Genomic DNA, 20,953 nt, shown 5'->3' with positions numbered 1-20,953 from the left:
GGATTTGTAAAATAAAGACAATGGTTTCCAGAAACTTAAGAATGAAAAAAGTGTGTGTTATGCGGTATGTAATGCTTTTTGCAATAAGGAAATTTTGTTGTTGGTACTGTTTACAATCAGCTTGGGCAGATCACAAAAACGTTTTATTTTTATTTTGAATTGATCCTTGGTACAACTCATCTTTTGCCGGTCGTAATCTTTTATCAAAGATGTTTGGGCAAGAGGAGTCTTACTACATAATTTCCATTATTTAATGGAAATAATACTGATAAGGACATGAAATGCAGTGTTCAGAGAATTAGTTGGATATGCTGTTTGTTAAATGGGCTGGCAGCCATATAAGCCGTTTTAAACATTTAAAATTCACAAGTTCACATGCCACTGTGCCTAGACCTTCCCAGATTCTCAAAACAACCCTCACCCTCAGTGCAGGCTGTATGTTTGAGAAGGAAGTCTCCAGCAGACTACCTCATGTAACAAGAGCTTAAGACTAGCAAGGCCTACACCAGAATTCAAAATTGTGTGATTTATTGGGTGTTTATTTTTTTTCCTCTTTGAGAACTGAGGCATTGAAGAGCTAGAAAATCAGATCTTGGACCATGCTGCCACATCACAACTGACCTCATACTGTACTAAAGGGTCTGTCTCAAGGAGGTTTGACATGACTCAGCATCGATAGAGCACTCTTTTGACAACTGATGACCCAGCACATCTTGTTTGGGACTTGCTACTGTAGGAACACCACAATATCTATAATGCACCTAACACCACCTGCATACTGAGCATATGGAAGCACCCAATGGTAGGCTAGGATCTGTAATGGAATTTTTAGCAATATTTATTTTGGTAGATGTCATAATTTGTTTTAATCATCAAGCATTGACAAATAATATTTCCATAATGCTTAATTTCCCTACTGCTTATAATTCATCAAATGCTCAGAATTATAAGAGTGGAATAGACACTCAAATTTGAGAACTTATTTTCTGAGCTGTGAAGTGTAAGCTGTAATGAACAGAAGTATTTTTAGCTGTCTAAAATCAAGTTTTAGTTATCAGCTTTGGTGAGGTATTAAACATGATTGCATTAAAAATTGTTCAGTTTTGTTTGCAGTCCTTTTCCAAACCTTCTGCTATACCATATTTGTAACATAGATGGTTCCAAAATACTCAATTATCAGGAGAGAGAGAGCGTGCACCCAAGATATGCACTATTGTACAGACCAAACCGTGTACGAGCAATATGGTGTAAGCTTAAGTGTGGAGCTGTAACTAAAAAGATGGCTCGTTAAGTATTTGATGCTTTAAAACCATTTTAAGTGAGGCGACAATGGCAGTAATCTTTTCTCTATGAACATCAGACAAACATGGTTATGCACAGATGTAAAAATCAAATGTTTAGAGAACTAGCCAGATGATTCCTTCAGCCAGCCCTCCCACCGTCCGAAAACTATTTTTTGTAGGGAAAAATAATCTAAGCAATTCCATAAATCGTATAAACAGATGTCATCGGTACTACATTCATCACTCCAGCTGCAGTAATAGATTTGCAAACTTACCAGCTTCCAAAAAAAAAAACGCGGTCTTGTAAATCGACCTTTGTGTAGTCAAACCTTATCTTCTCGTGACAAAAAACACGGCCAAGGCAGCATTCTTTACACGGAGAAATTAATTACTGTTCAAATGCCTGTGTCGTTTAGATGAATGGAACTGAAACCTGCTTTTGGCTGGTCCTGTTTTTTTCCACGCCAGTTTCTGCAAACGCCCCCTCCCCACCCACCCCACCCCACTACTGTGCCTGCTCAGCCTCTGCCACTACGAGAGGGGTCGACGTGGTGCCACACTGGGCATCTCCACCCTGGGTCGCAGTCCAAGGTCTCTGGTCTCGAGCACACATCGCTTATCTGCTACCGAGATTCTGCCCAGTGGACAAGGTCCTGGCGCCACTGGTTTGAGCGAGCCAGTGATAACTGCAACAGGAAACAAATGGTATTCAAGAGCTCTGGGGAGTAAGTGCGGCAAGGATAAGAGATACGAATGAATTCTGTAAAAAAAACCAAAACAGAATAGGGAACAGAATGAGGGGCTCGGGAGAGGGCATTGTGTCTCATTTCACAATCTTCGTCCCCTTCACAACTCCAAATCCTAGCAAAAACTTGAATGTACTTTGTTCCAAAAGGGGGCTTAAATATTATTTAAACAATTTTAATAACATCCACAACATAGTTTTGTCCAAATTCCACATAGGGCATTTTCTCCAGGATGGGAACAGTGAATACCTGTTCATGCTGCAAAGGACTAAGTAAAGGTTTATTCCATGCTGAAAAGAGAAGAAAGGTGCCACAGCCAAAACACTGCGTTTCTTTTCTTCTTACTGTGTGGAATAAACATTCATGTGGTCCTTTGCTACCTGTTCACACTGTTGATTTTTGGCATGCGGGCTGGTTTCCAAACACTAAAAATGCACTTATTTTGTAACAGACGTACTTACATTAGGGGAGACCATGTTTATTGTTTGGACACAATGAAGAAATAAAACTTGATAAAGAAAAATACGGGATCTACACGTTTTTCTACCAAGAAAAACCTTTTGATCGGGAACTTGTTACATGATACACAGTGGAATTCCTAAGATTTATAGACATTCATTTGTTCCACCGAATATTTAAATGCTTTTTTATATTATGTTGCTGTTGTTGGTAATAAAAGTGCTAAAGCTAACATTTGATTTCAAAGTGAATATAATATCTAGGCACTGTGGCAAATGGATTTTTGACGCCAACAGGTATAATATTTCACTTGCAAAATACATCCCTTTGAGTATTTGGATCAAAAGTATTCTGCTTCATCATGTGGCTAATATGCTTGATCTAGTTGCAGCACTGTCACAATACTTCCAGTACTGATGGACACTATACATACACTGCTAGTATGTAGCACTGGAAACACAGGCTGAGTCTTTTGAAACGCTACATCTAAGCATATTACTGTATGTCATACTGAATTAAGAACTACGAAGGATTTGTATCACGGTGGCAATGATGACACAATGTCATTATATGTGTTTGATGGACATGGTGACAAAAGAATGGGAAATCCCAAATACAACAAATCTACAAATCTTTTGGCAGGCTGGCTAGAACTGCGTTTATTTCTAGTCACAATCTAGTTTATTTCTAATTACCAATTGAAAAACGCTCTTGTTCATTTTCAGCCTGGTCTCAATGTTTGGTTTTAAAATAACGTATCCACAGCTAAATCTTCCTTGATAGATCCACTGTTGGGTCGACAACTGGGATTCTCTCTAATGGTTCGGGTTTTGTACCACGTGAAAACTGAAAAGGGCATAAGTCACCTCTATTTGGGAATAACAGGGCACACTTCAGCACAAGCTCATGCTTTGGGTTTTGCAGAATATACAGAATTGGTAGGGTTATACAGAATTACTTACTCAACAAGGGTAGTTCATCCAAACAATTGGACTGCAAAAAACAAGCTTTAGGCTTTCTTCTGTCATTGCAATCTGTAGCCCAAAGCAAGTAGTGATGAGAGACTGAACTGTCATCAAAGGAGATTAACCTTTGTACATATGGCAGCTTAACAGAAGGTCTTGAATTGTACTGAACTGCCAAAGTGGATGAAAGCTACACAATGCAAAATCTGTTAGGTGGGCATTTCCTCAGGAAATTATAATTAAGTTAATTAGAAAACTAATCAAGCCATTCACATAATTGTTGCAGTCATGCTGAAGAGTAAACTCTTTGATGACAAAGAAATTCCCCTTTCATGCCAATTAATGAAACACTTTAAGAAAATGAGAAAAACATACCGCAATACTTTAAAACATTTACTAAAGTATATACACAGCACCATTTGTTTTTCAAGTACGAAGAGAAGGGATTTACAACAAGGGACAGAGGTAGAAGGACTTTATAATCACACAGTTAAATAGACAAAACATGTTTTTAATTTATAAATTTGGAACAACTGCTTAACACTACATAATTTCAATATTTAACAAAGGGTTCTCACTACAAACGCAATATAAATCAACAGCATTTACAAAGAGCTTTTTAAAAAAAACGTTTTGGTGTTTTTAGTGAAATATAAACCCTTGAGAATTTTCAAATGCTGTACAAAAATCGATATACAACTGAGAATCTATGGGCTAAAAGTAATACAAAACAACGCACACTATTTTGATTCCAGAAAAAATGGTGCCACAGCTTCTAAAATTTCCCTGCATATATAAAAATAAATTAATACTTTGTGTCCAGTCATTGCTCACATAGCTGATAGAAATATTTTAAAGCAAAAATTGAGGTTGCATTTAGACCTCTTCACAACACCAATGAGAATCACATACACTTATATACAGAAACGAGGTAAAACTGTGCAATTCAAACCTTTTAAGGTTTTATCCATAACCCAAAATGTTTCCTTAGCTCTGTACACAGTGGGGAAAAAAATATTTACAGTGATATAGTTTAAGGGACTTCTCAAGGTTACGATTTGTAACTTTAAGTAGTTTTTGTTTCCACCTAGGAAATATATTTTGTCATTATTAGAAATTTGCTAAATGTATGGTACAAGATAACCCAAGCTTTACATTTGTTTGAACACAACTGTACAGTAGTAGAAAAGACCCTTTGCTTCTCAAGAACGAATAGGTCAGACAAAATGTGGTCTTGCACTTGTTTTACAAAACGTTAATAAATTATAAAGCAAAAATTGTTTTCTTCAAAATTCAGAAATGCAGTAACATTGTAAAAGATTCAACAGACTCATTCTCAGAGGGTTTTAGTCTATGGACAGAGGCAAAGTAAATATCAACCTGGTTATGATTTCTCATATCGCCTGAGTATATTCAGAGTGATTGATATGAATTCATTACTGGCTGCTGGTATAGTGGAACATTGCTATGACAGGAATTGCGACTGAGTGCAGGCTAAAATATCCAGAGCCCCTGAGCTATTCTGTGAACAATGGACTTAGCAACAGGCACTTGGGCTGAGATTCGATAGCTTCCACTACTCTCAAAGGAACACTCCCTAACAATAGTAAATCCATCTTTTCTACTTTTGTTTACTAGCAGCTACCCCAACTCTTTAGAAACCTACAGAACCTAAGGCCATAAAGAGTGATCCTTTAAAAGCCACGGAGCATGTATCCACTCCAAGCTCTTAGGCTACCGCCTGTTTAGAACCCTGTAAACTGAAAATCTATACAACCGACTTTGCCCAGTCTTGAGTCTCCAAAGCACATACGTTTACAGGCTAGCATGGAGTAAAGTACAACGCCCCACATCTGACCACCGCATAACCATCCTGAATTATTCAGTTGGAGAAGCCCAGTAGAGGGGCAACGTCTAAGTAACGAGGAGGAAAGAGACAGCAGATTGATTAACCTTATTTTGTAACTGAAGAAAACAAAGCTGCAAGAAGCGCACCGTCGGAAATACTGGGATTGCGCCTCCGAGTGACTTCGCAACCAACAACGCAAACAGATGCAAACCAACAATTTCCAGAGTCGTCGGAAGGGAATTCTGAGGTGGAGCCAGCACAACAGAAGCCTGTTGACTGGACAGCAGACACGGGCAACGTTTAAATGGAAAAATTTCTCAAGACTTCTCTCTCCGAGTTAAACCACTGAATACAAGGCCTGAATGGATGTAGTCAGTGTTCCATCGAACCACCTTTTTTATTTTGACTTTTACATTGTAAACAACAATGTATTCTTATTATTTCACACGGTGGTGAAAATAAAGCCTTTCCCCCCTCCTTTAAGGAGGTTTATACTTTAATTTTACATGGAAATCAATCTGTATGTCATCTCTTTCCCAATACAATTCTCCTACCTTTTCACACGTGTCTCTGATCCACGGTCCCTAGTGAGTCAGATACATGACGTTGCACAGTACTCACATCTATTTTTTCACTACTTGTTCTTTAAGCAAAGGTAAAGCCTTTGAACCATCATACCTTAGAAAGAGTGGCAAAGTAAAAGCACCAGTTGACACAGTTCAGGACTCTCACACGCACATGTCAAACACTATAACAAGCACTAATTATGTCAAAGACCCATCACAGTTCCATATTAAATACTAGCTGAGGAAAAGCTATCCAGTTCCTTGAGAGAAAAAAAAATGAACTGATCTATTTAAAAACATGTTTTGTAGATATTCTCTTTGCAGTCCCTGAAGTATTTAAAATGATTAATTCCAATTTAGTGCAAGAAAGCAACATCTGAGTTTTACGTCCATTGCCTTTAAGGAATGGTACATAAAGCCAGGTAACTTTTTCTTCTCTTTCAAGAACTGCATCTAGTTTTCTTCAGATATTTCATTCCATGTTGAGAGATAGGCTGATGAAGTGCTATCCTATTGCAAGTACAGTGAAATCCTCCATCAACTCTTCTCCTGTACAACGGGTCCAGTTTTTTCTGTTAGTCGCTGAAAAAGAAAAAGGCAAACACTTGAGTTATGTTCTCTGTGGGCGCTAGGTCTTGGGAAAAAGAGTTTTAAAACATGAATCAGGATGATCAATCACAGATATCGTGCAATCCCATGTAATTAAGATTAAAAATTATTCAAAATGTGCTGGTTTACATGCGAGATACATTCTGAAAATGGCTCACACTGTACATACTATAGTAATGTGATTCATAAAAATGAATCCCAGACTCTGAACATGTCAATCCTGAGATCACCCAGGATGCACCCATTCTCACCTTAAGCACAACGTTAAATATAAAAAAGCCCTGTAATCCAATTAATTATCCTGCAAAACAGCTTGGATTCCCTACGATGTACAATAGGCTTTTGACATCTGCGAATTCAACATTTGCAAATTCACTTATTTGCGATGCGGTCTGGCCAACAGACTCATGGATGGAAGAAGAGCAGAGCGGGATGAATCCAAGCCGAAGATTAACTGCAACTTTCAAATCAGCGACGCAACAGGCAAGACAAATCTCGCTAGTGAGTGAGCCTCTCCCTGCTCCCTGCCCAAGCCCGCACGGCTCTTGTTCTTGTACAGTGACAAACACTCCGGGTTCGGTGTCAGAAGCCCACGGCTCTTGTTCTTGTACAGTGACAAACACTCCTGGTTTGGCGTCAGAAGCCCACGGCTCTTGTTCTTGCACAGTGACAAACACTCCGGGTTCGGTGTCAGAAGCCCACGGCTCTTGTTCTTGTACAGTGACAAACACTCCTGGTTTGGCGTCAGAAGCCCACGGCTCTTGTTCTTGCACAGTGACAAACACTCCTGGTTTGGTGTCAGAAGCCCACGGCTCTTGTTCTTGTACAGTGACAAACACTCCTATTTCGGTGTCAGAAGCCCACGGCTCTTGTTCTTGCACAGTGACAAACACTCCCGGTTCGGTGTCAGAAGCCCACGGCTCTTGTTCTTGCACAGTGACAAACACTTCCGGTTCGGTGCCAGAAGCCCACTGCTCTTGTTCTTGCACAGTGACAAACACTCCCGGTTCGGTGTCAGAAGCCCACGGCTCTTGTTCTTGCACAGTGACAAACACTCCCGGTTCGGTGTCAGAAGCCCACGGCTCTTGTTCTTGCACAGTGACAAACACTCCTGGTTCGGTGTCAGCAGAGTGGGGGAACGACAGGCTGGAGTTTACAACCTCACTTTTATTGCTCGTTTTATTACAGCGGGGCGTGCTAATCACCGAGCTAGAGTGAGAGAGTACAGAGGAGGTATTCGTGTTCAACTGATGACCATAAGATTGTGATTATTTTAAAATTATTTAGATCTACTTAAGCCCAACAATTAAGTACTTTAATGATCATATAAGGTTTTTTTATGTCTTTTAACCATACATGATACATACTGTAGTACATCATGCAATGTTATAAGAGCGGACGTGGTTATGATGCGTATTTGGCTATTTGTGATGGTTCTCTGCACCGAGGCCTTGCGAATGTCGAAACCCTGCTGCACCGCGCGGGTCGGGAGTGCGTGCGTGCCTGGGGCAGTCTGGGGGTGCTTACAGGAGTTTTCTGTGCAGCTGGGTCAGCGTGCATGGCCAGGAAGGGGTTGGCTGTGATGGCGCCCTGCGCTGTGGGCAGCAGGCTGTTCATGGGCAGCTGGGCAGCGGCGGAGAGCTGGAGCTGCTGGAGTTCGTGATGCTGCTGCTGCTGGTGTTGGTGGTGATGGTGGTGGTGGTGCTGCTGCTGCTGCTGCTGGTGTTGCATCAGTTGGTACAGAAGAGCCTGGTGCTGCTCCTGAGAAAACCGAGAGAGAGAGAAATCCAGGTCAGAGCACAGTCTCCCCGGGTAAAGGGCATCACATATACTCGTACATGAAAGAAAAGGCGTGTCGAGTGTTTCAGTAACAAATGAATAAAAATGTGATGATCATTTGCATTTGTGGTGCATCATTGACATTTTGTAAACCTGTCACAAATGTAATAGCTCTGCAGATCATATAAACTTTTGAAAGCACGGAGATAAAAGAGATTTTAGTAGCAAACAGTCTTAAGACTTTCTATGCATACATGAAATGATATCATCGTGACACCCAGAACCTCACTGCTTAATTTCAATCCACGTTGTAAATTGTAAATGGTAAATTCAATCCACAAAAATAACTTCTGCGGGGCAGAAAAATAACTTCTGATCCTAACTTTAATGGTGCAAAACTCCAAAACAAAATGTGGTTGCCTCTACACACTGACGCATAGACAATGTTGGATAAGATCTGTTGCTGTATTCTCTTCATCATAATAAATTAATGATTCATTCCATCTTTGGAAAAGGAAAAGAATGATAATATCTACAGTATTTGATAAAAGTGCTGATGCAAGTTTTAAAAGCAATTTCTAAAAATGAGTACCACCTCAAGTCAGGGAAAAACCAAGGCAGGTTACATGGCTTCTTTACTTTAATGGAAATTTTAGAAATAAACATGCGATAGTTTAAAAAACAATGACAACAAGACTAAAATCAATACGACATCAGGAACAAGTTCTACAGCCCCAAACCAAAATCTCTGTTTTGGACCACACTTGTAATCTTTTAGACCTTTCTCTTGTTCTGGTCCATTCTTAGTAACCTTTTTCTTAAAATACAGTGGAGATCACATGAGCTGGCTGGTCAGTTCGGGAAAATCAGAGGCTCACAAACTGTTAAGTCATCAGGAGTCGTCACTCAAATGGCAATTCCATTTCCAGAGCACAAATAAAATAATCAATCTGGAGCTCCAACATGCACCAAAACCAGAGTGATCAACACAGAATTCTGATACTAGTTTCCCTGCCTTGGGCACTGACCGGATGGAACATTATAGAGTGATTGTCAGAAAATGGACAAATGCCCTGCTGTAAAACTTCACCAGGAGAGAACATACCTAGAGCCCAGGAGAAGTCCTGGAGAGACCAACACAGTACCATACTAGAACACAGACTCTTGGTGATAAACCACTTGGCAGGACACACTAGCAAAACTGCCCAACTGGGGTGCTGAGATGGGTCAGAACGTGTGCTTCCATACATTGGTGAAACATCGCCGTCCTCCAGGGAGCAATTTGCCCCTTTCTACACTGATACAACTAGTGTCAACTTCTACACTCAGTAAAACCTGGTGCATCTTGTTGTAGGTTGTATTCCATGCATTTAGTGTCTGTAGAATCTAGCATAATACACAAAATACACATAACACACCTTTTCTTTAATTTGTGGAGATCTATCATTGTGTGACAATGTACAATCAAATAGTGCTATTTTCACATTTCAAGGTTAATGACAAGACCTGTTTTACTGCAGAAACGTCCAAAAATATTAGCTCTGCAGGTGAAGAATATAACAGTGAATGCTAAAAATGTGTTTACTCATAATAGACTGGTCCCAACACATCCATCCACTTTTCCTACCTCAACCCTTTAGCAGGGGATTCTGATTTAGAGGTGTTCAGTCATAATCCCTCAGATTTATACCACTGTGCTTGGCTTAGGAGACGTAGACCAGCTGTCTGGTTTCTAACAGCTTCTTCCAATTCAGGGCCACAGGGGAGCCAGAGCCTCACAACATGCTACGTGAAATATTCCTTGCTAAGTATCTTGAGCATCCAGTCCAGTATGTACCCTTATGCCCACTGCTTGCTGGGACAGGCTCCAGCTCCCCTCCGACCCTGAATTGGACGAAACGGTTAAAAAAAATGGATGGATATCCTGGGTGCGTGATCTATTCGACCATCTTGGGAGCCGCCCCTATTTCTCAGTGCCGCGCACAAGAGCGGGCATGAGGCGGGCGGAGGCGGCCCGGGCCAAGACTCACCGGGATGGGCTGCTGGGAGGAGAGGAGCTGCTGGAGCTGGTGCTGGTGAAGTAGGAGCTGTCTCTGCTGGTCCGAGAGGAGCCCCAGGCCGGGTGCGCTGTAGCGGGAAACACCGACGGGACAGTGAGTCACCGGGGTGCAGGCAGGAGTAGCCCCCACCCCAGTCACAAAGCACACCACCGACACAGCGACTCGAGAAGCACTCTTGCCGTGTTCCGCCAGAGAAGTGAACGACGAGGTAAAACTGAACTCGGCGCTAGAGTTTACCTGGGGTGAAAATCATAACTTTTTGTTGACTGTATTAACTATGTTTTGTATTAATGATGTTCAGGAGGAGACTATTCCTTCATGCTGTCCCACACTCTGAAGAAGACAGTCCTCATGAGGGACATGTTCCAATGCACTCTGGACATTACATAATCCATTCAACTCTAAATTTGAGTAGATAATTCTATAGAAGGTCAACTTGAAAAAGTGAAAACCAGCTTCTAGAGAGTGACTGCACAGCAGGGCGTTTTCAGACATTTAAAATTTCAAGCTATCCCCAGCGACATTCTAGTTTACCTGCCAACTACAATACACCATGAGGGAAATCATTTCTATATACCTAGTACACAAAAAACCCCACTTGCTTCATAGATCTGGGAAAGAAAATCCAATTGAACCTTGATATTGAAAATGATATTGATATTGAAAATGAAAACAGGGACAGGATTAATGAACAGGGGATATCCACCTGTTCACCACATCTGTCATGCCCACAGCAGACAGCTCACCTAGCTTTAGATGGTGCAGTAGTGCTGCAAACCAGGTAAACGAATGCGGGAAAAAGAGAAAGTGCAAAGGTCAACTGTATTGACTGTATTGTTTTACAACTTTTTTTCAAAGTAGCACTTTTGTCAAATTTAGATTTTTTTCTCTGCTATCCACCATTTTTTGGGGGGAATTGCCAACTGTGTTCATTTCTCATGTCTCAGCCCTGTACCAGAGGTTTAAAGCCAACTGGATAGAGGCCCTTTCCTCAATGACGGTACCACAGGCCTGCCTGCAGGTGCCCAGGAGGTCTCAGGGGTCTCTGTGTCTTGAGAGCCGAGAAAGCTCACCCTCAACCCTGCACCACCGCTTGGGGAACCCCAGTCATAATTGGCTCATGACGTGTCCAAGGCTTGAACCCGGGATGCTTATCGCAGAGAGCTCAAACTGCCCTTGGGTGAGCGCCTTTACTGTTGGAGTCCAAAGGGAAATCTAAAAGCTGCTGCCATTCAACCAGAAACCTCCAGAAAAGAAAACCTTGTGAACAGCTTCCAAAAACATAATCCTTAAAAAGGTGGTAAATACAGCTTTGCTAGATAGAAGGCTGCTCAAGCTTGCACAGCTGCAGCGATGGAGCAGAAGAAGCTGCAATCTTACCCAAAGTACAGCAGTGGTACTGTGCTGCACGCACACGCATGCAAAACCCCGGAAGTCTTCATGCTTTTACCCCCCTCCCGGAAACAATGACAGGGGATTACTGCATGCATGGCTTTAGCAGCATGGCTCAGACTCGACTGACACTGACAAGAACACTCAGGACAGCTTGTTTTGTTACAAACATTGTTTGTACATTGTCTTGATGCACTGTTTGCACTTTGTTTTGTTTTTTACACTTGTTTTACAATTGAGAGACTTTCTGTAAGTAAGAATTCCATTGTACCAGTACCAGTAAGTTTACAGGAACGACCACGACTTTGGGGGCGTTAGTTTCTGAGGGCAGCGTACCTGTTGTTGAGCGTGCTGGGGATGGGGAGGGACACGTTGGGAGGCACTGCGGCGTGGGGCAGGGAGCTGGGGTTCTGTGTTATGGATGGTGGAGTCTGGATGACGCCATTCAGGGCTCCCACTGCTCCGACGATCCCATTCATGGCCAGCTGGCCTCCCTGAATGGCTCCTATCAGTCCGGTGACGCCTGGCATGGCGGGGATGGTAGACGTCACAGTCTGCATGCCGCCGGCCAGCGTCCCCACCGTCACTCCGTTGACCTGCTGGACCGCGCCGACTCCCGAGCCGGGCTGGGGAGGGCTGTGCCCGACGGGGGGAGGGGTGGACAGGGTGGAGGAGCTGGTGGTGCTCTGGCCACTGGAGGTCACGTCCTGCTTAAAGAGACGTGAAGCCGCTGAGTGACAGCCGTTCTGTCAGCATCCCTCATGGATGAGTGAACACTCTGGGCAGCATGACACCCACAGGACCCCACATTTGCTTATTTGGCACCATTACAATAATACGGTAGGTTGAAGGCTTCTAACCAGGCAGATATTTAAGCAGGGACTAGTAATAAAGTTTAAAAAAAACAAAACCATCTCATACTGTAACTTTTAGGTACTGACTGTACCAGGCACTACAACCAAAACAAAACATGTATGTGGTCCTCAACAATTATTCATCTTACCGAGAATAATGGCAGCATACCATGGGGGTGAAAAACTTTTTTCACTAACACTAGATAGCTCTGACAGCTCCACACAAAGCTCAGAGCGACACGCTGAAAAATTCCAACTGGGTGGTTTCCAAAGCCTTTTAGTGCTGAGGTTTGTTCCTATTCGTCTGAAAGTGACTGTGAATATAGCTAATGCCTAAGGTATCGTTTTATTAAATTATTAAATAAAATGAATGATTCACTTGAATAATTAGTGCACTGTAAAGCTTTTCAGCATAAATCACTAGGTTATTCAGCTTTCATTTCTTCATATTCCAGGTAAAGATCAAGAAATGATAACAGCATAGAGTGACAGCAGGGAAGGGTCATTTGCTCTTGCTTAGTGCAAAATTCTGGATTACTTCAGAAATATGTGTGGAGGAATTATACTTTGCAAGCAGACTACAGTGTAAAAGTTATGAACTGTGATGCATTGCCTACATCATTTCTGCATATGGCAGAGGTGAAATCACACACATTTCTTCCAGTCTTGAAGAAAACCGAGAAATACTTTTAAAAAAATAATCACTTTTTCCAGCTTTCATCCAGGATAGTAGAAAAGGCATGCTTGAGCGAGAATAAGGACAGATTGATTTACCTGGATTGTTAAAGGAAGGGAGCTGTCTGGCAAATAACTGCTGCTGAGCTGTGGGCTTTTTCTGCTGCTCAACACATCTGTGACAAACAGAAACAACAATCAATTCATCAAACCACTGCTCGGCTAAAAAGGACTGAGCTGAAACAAAAAGTCCGAGAGACTCTGTCAAATGTAAACGCCAGAAAGCCGTGCCAAAAACCGAGTGCACGGCCACATCAAGGCAGCCGAGAGCAAGCGCACAGAAAGAGACAGGCGTGCAGACATGTTCAGAACTAAATGAAAAGATGTAACAAAACAATAAGGCAGACATCAAAACAAGCGCAAAAAAGGGGGAGGGGGCAGGGGGGGGGGGCACCACTAACAGCTGCAATACAGAATGAAACTTCAAATGGGTAAGAAAAAAAAATCCAGCCGGTAAAAACGACGAAAAAAACAAACGTAGAAGGGAGCCGAGTGGAACCGAGCCCCAAGGCCCCCGGTGCCCATGACGGAGCTGCGGGCAGGACTCACCGGGCGGCGGGGCGGCGGCGGCGGGCGGGGGCAGCTGCGGGGTTGTGCCAGGGCTGGGGGCCGCGCTGGGGAAGGGCACGGACAGCTGGGCGCTCAAGAGCTGCAGCCGCTCCTTCTTCACCGTCAGGGTCTTGATCTGCTCCTCCAGCCGGCGGTTCTCCACCTGCAGCTGGTGCAGGGATTTCAGCATTCCCAGGACTGCGGAGGCAAGGGGGAGAGAAAGCTCAGAGCCGCTCCACTGCTACCGCGTCTCCCCAGCTTCACGAGCACGGCAGGTTTGCCCGATTCTCAAAGTTACCTGGCTGTTATCCTCTGTGAAAACATTTTGGATGAAATGCCCGAGCGGACGCTGTCCTCTCAACGTTTGGTACCTGTCTGTTCTGTGACTGAACCAGCCCTCTTTTGAATTCATGTATTTGGCAATCGTTACATTTTTTGTGCTTCTTGCGCTTAAACTTGAGCACTTGGAACTATATTCTGTTTCCAGAAATTACTCCTACAAACCCGCATCTCTTTTGTGAAACATTGAATGTATTCCATAATACATTATAGCAGAAAAAAAAACTATCTTCTCCTTAACCAGATAAACACAACTTTGCCCTAAAATGATTCGTTTTGTGAGAAAGCTGAAGTACACTGTATATTCACATTTGACTGCAAAAAAGTTTAAATATCTTGTGCAGCATAACTGGTTGACCGATATCTCGGCAAACTGTGCAAACGTGTTTGAAAAGGGTACAAGCCTGAAACGTTTCAAAAACAAAATAAATTCAGATTTGACACATTTGCAACAGGCCTGATGAAAGGTGTTCCAGAAAGTGCTGGGCATCAACACAGAATTTTTTCTTAGCATTTTTTGCCGACTTTCTACGCCAATTCTTAAGATCGCATGGACCATAAAGACCCCTATTTAAGAATAACACAATATCAAAAAGAACACCACTTGAACTTAAGCACAAATAGAGGACTGTTTAGAATCTACTGATTTACATAACAAAAAATGTAATATTTACCAAGACAAGCACCGAAAGCTGAGAACCTTAATTTTAAAGAGGGCTGGTTCAAATCATAGAACACACATGTACCAGATGTTGAGAGGATAGTGTATGATATAGTGTATAGGTTTTTAGAAAGAGGAAGGTAAAACTTTGAGAATTAGCACAGAGAGAGCTGGGAGAAACAGCCACGTGCAAACCTACAGTACTTTGTTCTTTCTGGGATAATAATACCATCCAGTAAGTATCCACAAGAGGCACAAGTTAACAGTGGAATAATTCCAACTATCTACAACTTTTCATTTAAACTTGTTACTTATGTAGAGAGGCTATCCATATGTAGCTTCCATATTTATAAACAGATGAACACAGGAAGTTTTTGGAAATGGCATCTACTTGACTCTCTTAAATAAACAGCTTGCAAGTTTGTAACTCCACAAAAAGTACGTGTGAACCAATATCTACAAACAACACCGTGTAACACAATGTAATGCGTGCGAATGGGTGTATTAAAGTGAGGGCTGTTTCCTCCAAAAAACCTAATGAGTTATTTTTCAAAAGTCCCATTTATTCGGCGTGACCTCTGGGCTTGCCATTGACAGACCATATGAGTGTACTTCCATCTGGTCACTTCCCAAGGATTTAGCTTTTCATCCCTCTCTTCAAGAAGGCACAAAGGGACCTTCAGTGTGCTCAAATGAGACGCCACAGAACTGCGCTAGACCTGTCCTCCAGCTCCCCTGTTTAAAAGGATTATCCCTGCATGAATTTCCTCACAATTAGCATTTTCATCAGAGTGCCATTCAGAAACGGCCGCAACAACAAAGTTCCCCTCATTTAGAGCAAACAACCAGAAATGTTAAGTTAAGTCACAATTGGAAGTGATGACGGTAAAGACAAAAGGCAATTAGTGATGGACAAAAAACCCCATAAAACCTGGAAAATAAAATCAAATCCAACAAACTCAGACCTTTACCCATGTGCTGACAGAACGGCGTTTGAGCGCCATACTTGATTTTTTTCCCTCAAAAATGTCAAATATGCTATAAAACCGTGTTATTACTTGACTAGGTGAAATTATTCAGTTTAACTACACATAAACACTCAAGGTAACCTGTAAAGCTGTTTCCCTAAATCTCGAATAACAAGTCAGTTTCTTCTGTTTATTATAAACACAAGAGAATCTTGTAAGCACGGAGCCAAAAAAGAATCCCTAAATAGTTATGTTTATGGTTCACAAAACAACTACAAACTTATTTGAAAACTGAGTTGTAGGATACCTAAAACACAGACCAAAACTGTCTTGGGGATACATAGATAATGAATACGTTAATATTACATTCGGTAAAACCAGAAACTGGGTGCTTAATGGATTCCAATTACTTGGACCAGGTGGTGCTGTTAAATGTAGTGCTTAGACAACAAAAATGCCACTGGATACCAATAATGTTTTCAAGACCTGGTGCTTTTCGAAATGGAATCCCCTCTTACTGTAACAAAGGAGAAAGCGGTGCCTTGCGAGTTACAATTAAACAACATATAATCTGCGCCATCAGCTTTTAAAATTGGTGACAGACCAAAACCTGTAGCACTGTCTTCTTCTAGTAGATGTGTAATGGGCAGGAACCATGATTCAGACTCTGTTCCCGTGCAAGTGATACTTAAACAGACGATGAGCCAATTTTGGGTGACACAGCCTTTGACGTTCTAAACTAACTGAATGGCATCACCCACGTTCTTAAAACCCTTTTTCGAAACGGATTCTAGCACATAAATCTTACAGCAAACCGATTAAAAGCAGTATGGTGAAATTAAACAAAATGTAGTACATTTCATTATGTCCACATCTTCAGACTAGATTTAAAGAGCAAATATATTGTCCAGCTTTTAGAATAGAATTGAGAGGCTGAAAGGCAAAATGAACATTTTAGGTGAAGAAATGCTATTGTTTTATCAAAGCGTGGGAACTGGTTATCAACTGATTTCACAATATTCTTCACCTTTAAATAATACCCTCAAGGAAACTCAACATTGAACAAAAATGAAGTCGCCTCTCAAACTAGACTATTGAGAGTTACCCTCCCATCTTTAAGAATACTACACAAGCAGCAGAAATCATGTGAATGAATACAGCAACCCAGCTCAGTACCAGGCGGCTCGATGCTGTCCAGGCCACACTGACCAGACAAGAGAGTGACTGAGAAGGGCCTTACTGTCTCCTGGCGTGCCTTGCTGGAACAGGAACTGCTGCCCTTCACTCCACTGCCTCTCCAGCAGCTGCTCAATGCTGGTCGCCACCGGAGGCACATTCTCCACGCTGCCGCCGCCGCCTGACTGATCATAGCGGATCTGCAGTCCGCTCGCCGGAGAGCTGCCGCTGAAAGGATGGGCATTTCTGGATTGAAAAAAAAAGAGGGCAGATATGCTTCACCGTCTTTGGAGTCTTTTTTTTTTTTCCAGTGAGAGACATTCAAGAAAAGCAACACACTAAAAGCCAGGCTCCATAACCTCTGTCAATACGACACTGTAAATCCCTAATGTTTAGGCAGATACTTATTCAGACCTATGAAGTTACAGCTGCTGAGATCATCAAAATCACTATGCGTGCCCACTCCTGGTAATTAGAATCACAGACACCGACTGTAGTATGCTTTTTAATATCAATTACATTTCCGTAACTAAACCAATCACATGTGATTTCTGAATTCCCTCAATTCCCATTTTAAGATCTTATTTTCCTTTGCAAATGCATTTTTTCCCAAAACATTTCTTAGATGGGCCATAACGCCTCCTCTTGTTCTTCACCTTTATTGCTTTTCTACATTGTACACACACATACATCAGTAAACAGACTGCCACTCATGGGAGAGGATAAAATTGGTTGCGTGTGCACAGCACTGGTAAAAACGTAAATAGTACCACAGTTATTACATGCTTATTTTGTTGCCTTGTGGTTGAGTACCACCAAATATTAAAGCTATTTATGTTCAGCAGCCCCTATATACTTTTATGACAAAATAGCATTCCTTTCTTGCATCTTATGAACAGCATTCTGATGTAAGCAAACAGAGGTCTTTATCCCTGTTTCTATACATAGCTGCTCACAGTTCGCATGCGGAATATGCAATCATTCAACTAAAAGAACAGAAAGACTGTTACCATTGGAAAGTAAACAATAAAACTGCAGCTTTTTTCTAATAAAACATGGTAATTTCTTCAAGTCTGCTAAAATATTTGGTAAAATGGGGACTTCAAAATAAGTAGTTTAAACAATATATTTAATAGTTAATAATATAATATACATAATAATTAATAAATAATAATTCACAATGAAAAAGATAAAGGTTTTCAGTCCAAATAATAACGCTTGAAATTTTAAAGAATTAAACTAGATGTATAAACTAGTCCCATTTAAGTTTCATGCTTCAGTTACATTAAAATACGTTATGAGCATATATCCACATTATACTTAGAAAACTATTTCTCAAAGAATATGCTCAGTGTGACACAAAAGTGTATACTAAGCTTTGCATTTAAACTGCTTTAAAGAGTAATTTTTTTCTAAGTTTGACAATACAAAATGTAAAATAACTGAATATTAAAGGACATAATATTAAAAGAGATCATAAATATGCAAGACATCACAATATCTATATTTACGCTATGGCGAAAAAATGCGGCATACTGTACAATCAGATGAAATGGCCTATATTTGAAACCTTTTTCGAAACAAAGCGCACTACAATACAATCAAACGAAATTAAGGTTAGCCAGCAAGCCTATAGAAAAATCTCTTGGCCAAAGCAAGATTTGCACGAACATTCCTGCTTAAAAATGCAGACAGCCCGTCAAATGAATTGTTTGAAGCATCAGCAAACATACTATGCCGATAAGAGATGAGAGAAGAGGGGGGTGAGGGGGGGGGGGGGGGAAGAAAAGCCCTGCTGGAATGTAAATATGACTTACCGAGGGGAGACACTTCCCTTTGGTGAGCTACCTCTGCCAGCAAGGCTGTGACTATTGTCTCCCAGTTCCTGATCTGGAATGTAAATACAGCAGAGGAGATAAAGAGGCTCTGTGAAGGCTGGATCAGCGAGTGTGAAGACGGGTGCGCATTCCCTCCTCCGGCTGCCGCCGGGCTGTCCGCGCTCCGGAGGCGCGTGCCCCCGGCGCCCTGGCTGAGCCGCATCCTGTCACCAGCGTGCGCGGTCTGCGGCGGAGCCGTGCCCACACGCCGAACCCCTTTCTCCTCCTTCTGAGCGCCCCCCCCCCGCCCCACCCCCACACAACCGGCAGACACTTTCCATTTCGGCAGCGAAAGTAATGAATCACGTCTGCGGACAGCCAGCCTGCACAGGCCCCCCTCACAGCCAATCCAGAAGAAGCTCTGCCTTTTAACTCTTTCCAGCCCCCTTCTATTCAACTCGAGCTCACCCTCCCACACCACTGCCCCCTTGTGCCCCCTAAACCCCACCCCCCCCACCCCCAACCACACACACACAGCATTCTGGCCACCATGTGCAATTCATTTGATAGTCTGGGCTCATTATTTCACCGACCCTTAGAGGTCACAAGCTTGCATGCTTCTCTCCCATACAAACTGCATTAATCTGCTCAGCATCAAGTAGCTGTGTTTTCCATACCATGCAACAGTTGATCTGGTTTATGCACTGATCGGCACAGAAATACACATGAAAGTGGGTTTTATCGGAGTTCCCCCCCAAAAAAGATTGTTATTTTAAAAACCCAGCTGTGGATAATGTTTTAGTCGCTTAAGATCTGTACTAGAGTTATGGGATATACTGATCTGCACCTATGCTACATGTACCGGTAATATATACGTATACATGTAAGTGATACAGGTCTGTAAATGAATTCTACTCTCCCTTCTGGCGAGTCAGGCGACCCCCTGACCTCGTTTTGAGTGCCAGAGCAGCACTGAAATGCCAGAGCCCCTCCCCAATCCTGCAGTGTGCCCCCTCCCTCACATACACAGGGGGCAGGGCGAGTTGTAGAAGAGGTATTTCAGAAAAAAACACACCTGTCTGTCTGGTAAATGGGAGGGTGGGAAGGAAAAGCTACATTGCTTATTATTAAAGTCCAAAACTTTTTTTTCTATTTGTTACACTTATAAGCTTTACACAAAAGCAAGCGTTTGACACCGACACCCTTGCATTAATTTTTTTGTGAAAGACATGCCAGAAATTGCGCAGGTTTGGCAGTTAAAAGTATAAGGAAAGGACAAACCTCAAGGCGCATCTGCATGAGACTTATCTGGATAGGAACTTGTAGGAATTGACACAAACAGATGGCAGTACACTGCAGGAGTTGTGCTATAGGACATTTGTGATGGGTAACAGTAGGGATATTTTCAATATTTTAACAAAACATTTATAGTGAAATGCCAAAGCATGTGTCATCTATTATACATTAATATACAATATACAAAATGGCTGTAGTGTACTTATAATTTTGCAGTCGGTATGCATGTGTGTGTATAATGCATACACTCTTACAATGTCTTATATATAAAAGATGCATGTTTAAACATAGCGTTTTATTTGATACATTTTTCTGTTCTCAAAGCAGACTGGTATGTTCTGGTGAATGAATCTGAAGTCCCACAGTCTTTACAAGGCAAAGCATAAAAATATTGCGGTCAAGTTCCTGCTGATGGACACATGTATGTGTGTGTGCCTGCCTGTGTGTGTCCGCGCATGTGTTAGGTGTTTCTGACAGGCCGGCCTCACCTGCTGGGCTGTTCTCTGACTGGGCTATAAGGGCTGCCATGGCGGAGTTTGGATTCAGACGGTTCCCAAACATGTGAGATGGAGCCAGATTAAAGGAGGAGCCAGGTAACGCATTTGCCTGAAAGAACAAACACAGGCATATTCAAACCACCTGGAAGTTTCAGCATCTAGAAATGTGACGTTTGCAGAGCGAATAGAGAGTGAAAAAGGGAAAAATAAGCTGTTCATATCGGAGACAAAATCAAGTGTTAGATTACTAAATCAAATAAATCTAGTCAATGTCTCTAGCCTGTCCATTACAGCACACTCAATCTATATTGTATCTATACCAGAAATTATGGAGGTTTAAGCCTTGAAAAAAA

At 42.0% G+C, this 20,953-nt stretch overlaps 1 protein-coding gene across 7 annotated transcripts in view; it reads right to left on the bottom strand.

The window, feature by feature from the left end:
• Positions 1-3,948: 3,948 nt before the first annotated feature.
• The window catches only part of mllt10 (MLLT10 histone lysine methyltransferase DOT1L cofactor), an 89,516-nt gene continuing 72,511 nt past the window's right edge, over positions 3,949-20,953 (bottom strand). For 5 of the 7 annotated variants that reach the window (XM_088643663.1, XM_088643665.1, XM_088643666.1 and 2 more), the window contains 9 exons: positions 20,592-20,709; positions 18,808-18,880; positions 17,055-17,236; positions 13,847-14,044; positions 13,337-13,413; positions 12,045-12,418; positions 10,287-10,383; positions 8,005-8,238; positions 3,949-6,450 (listed from right to left, as the gene is read on the bottom strand). In XM_088643663.1, coding sequence (XP_088499789.1) covers positions 6,406-6,450; positions 8,005-8,238; positions 10,287-10,383; positions 12,045-12,418; positions 13,337-13,413; positions 13,847-14,044; positions 17,055-17,236; positions 18,808-18,880; positions 20,592-20,709 — 1,398 coding nt within the window. In that variant the 3' untranslated portion in view covers positions 3,949-6,405. The remainder of the gene's footprint in view (positions 6,451-8,004; positions 8,239-10,286; positions 10,384-12,044; positions 12,419-13,336; positions 13,414-13,846; positions 14,045-17,054; positions 17,237-18,807; positions 18,881-20,591; positions 20,710-20,953) is intronic. The other 2 variants (XM_088643664.1, XM_088643669.1) reach the window with 1 other exon arrangement.

Source organism: Lepisosteus platostomus, chromosome 8, assembly GCF_059453375.1.
Source record: "Lepisosteus platostomus isolate fLepPlt1 chromosome 8, fLepPlt1.hap1, whole genome shotgun sequence".
Lineage (NCBI taxonomy): Eukaryota > Metazoa > Chordata > Actinopteri > Semionotiformes > Lepisosteidae > Lepisosteus > Lepisosteus platostomus.
The sequence above is the reverse complement of the archived record's forward strand: the minus strand, read 5'-3'. Positions and strand labels throughout refer to the sequence as shown.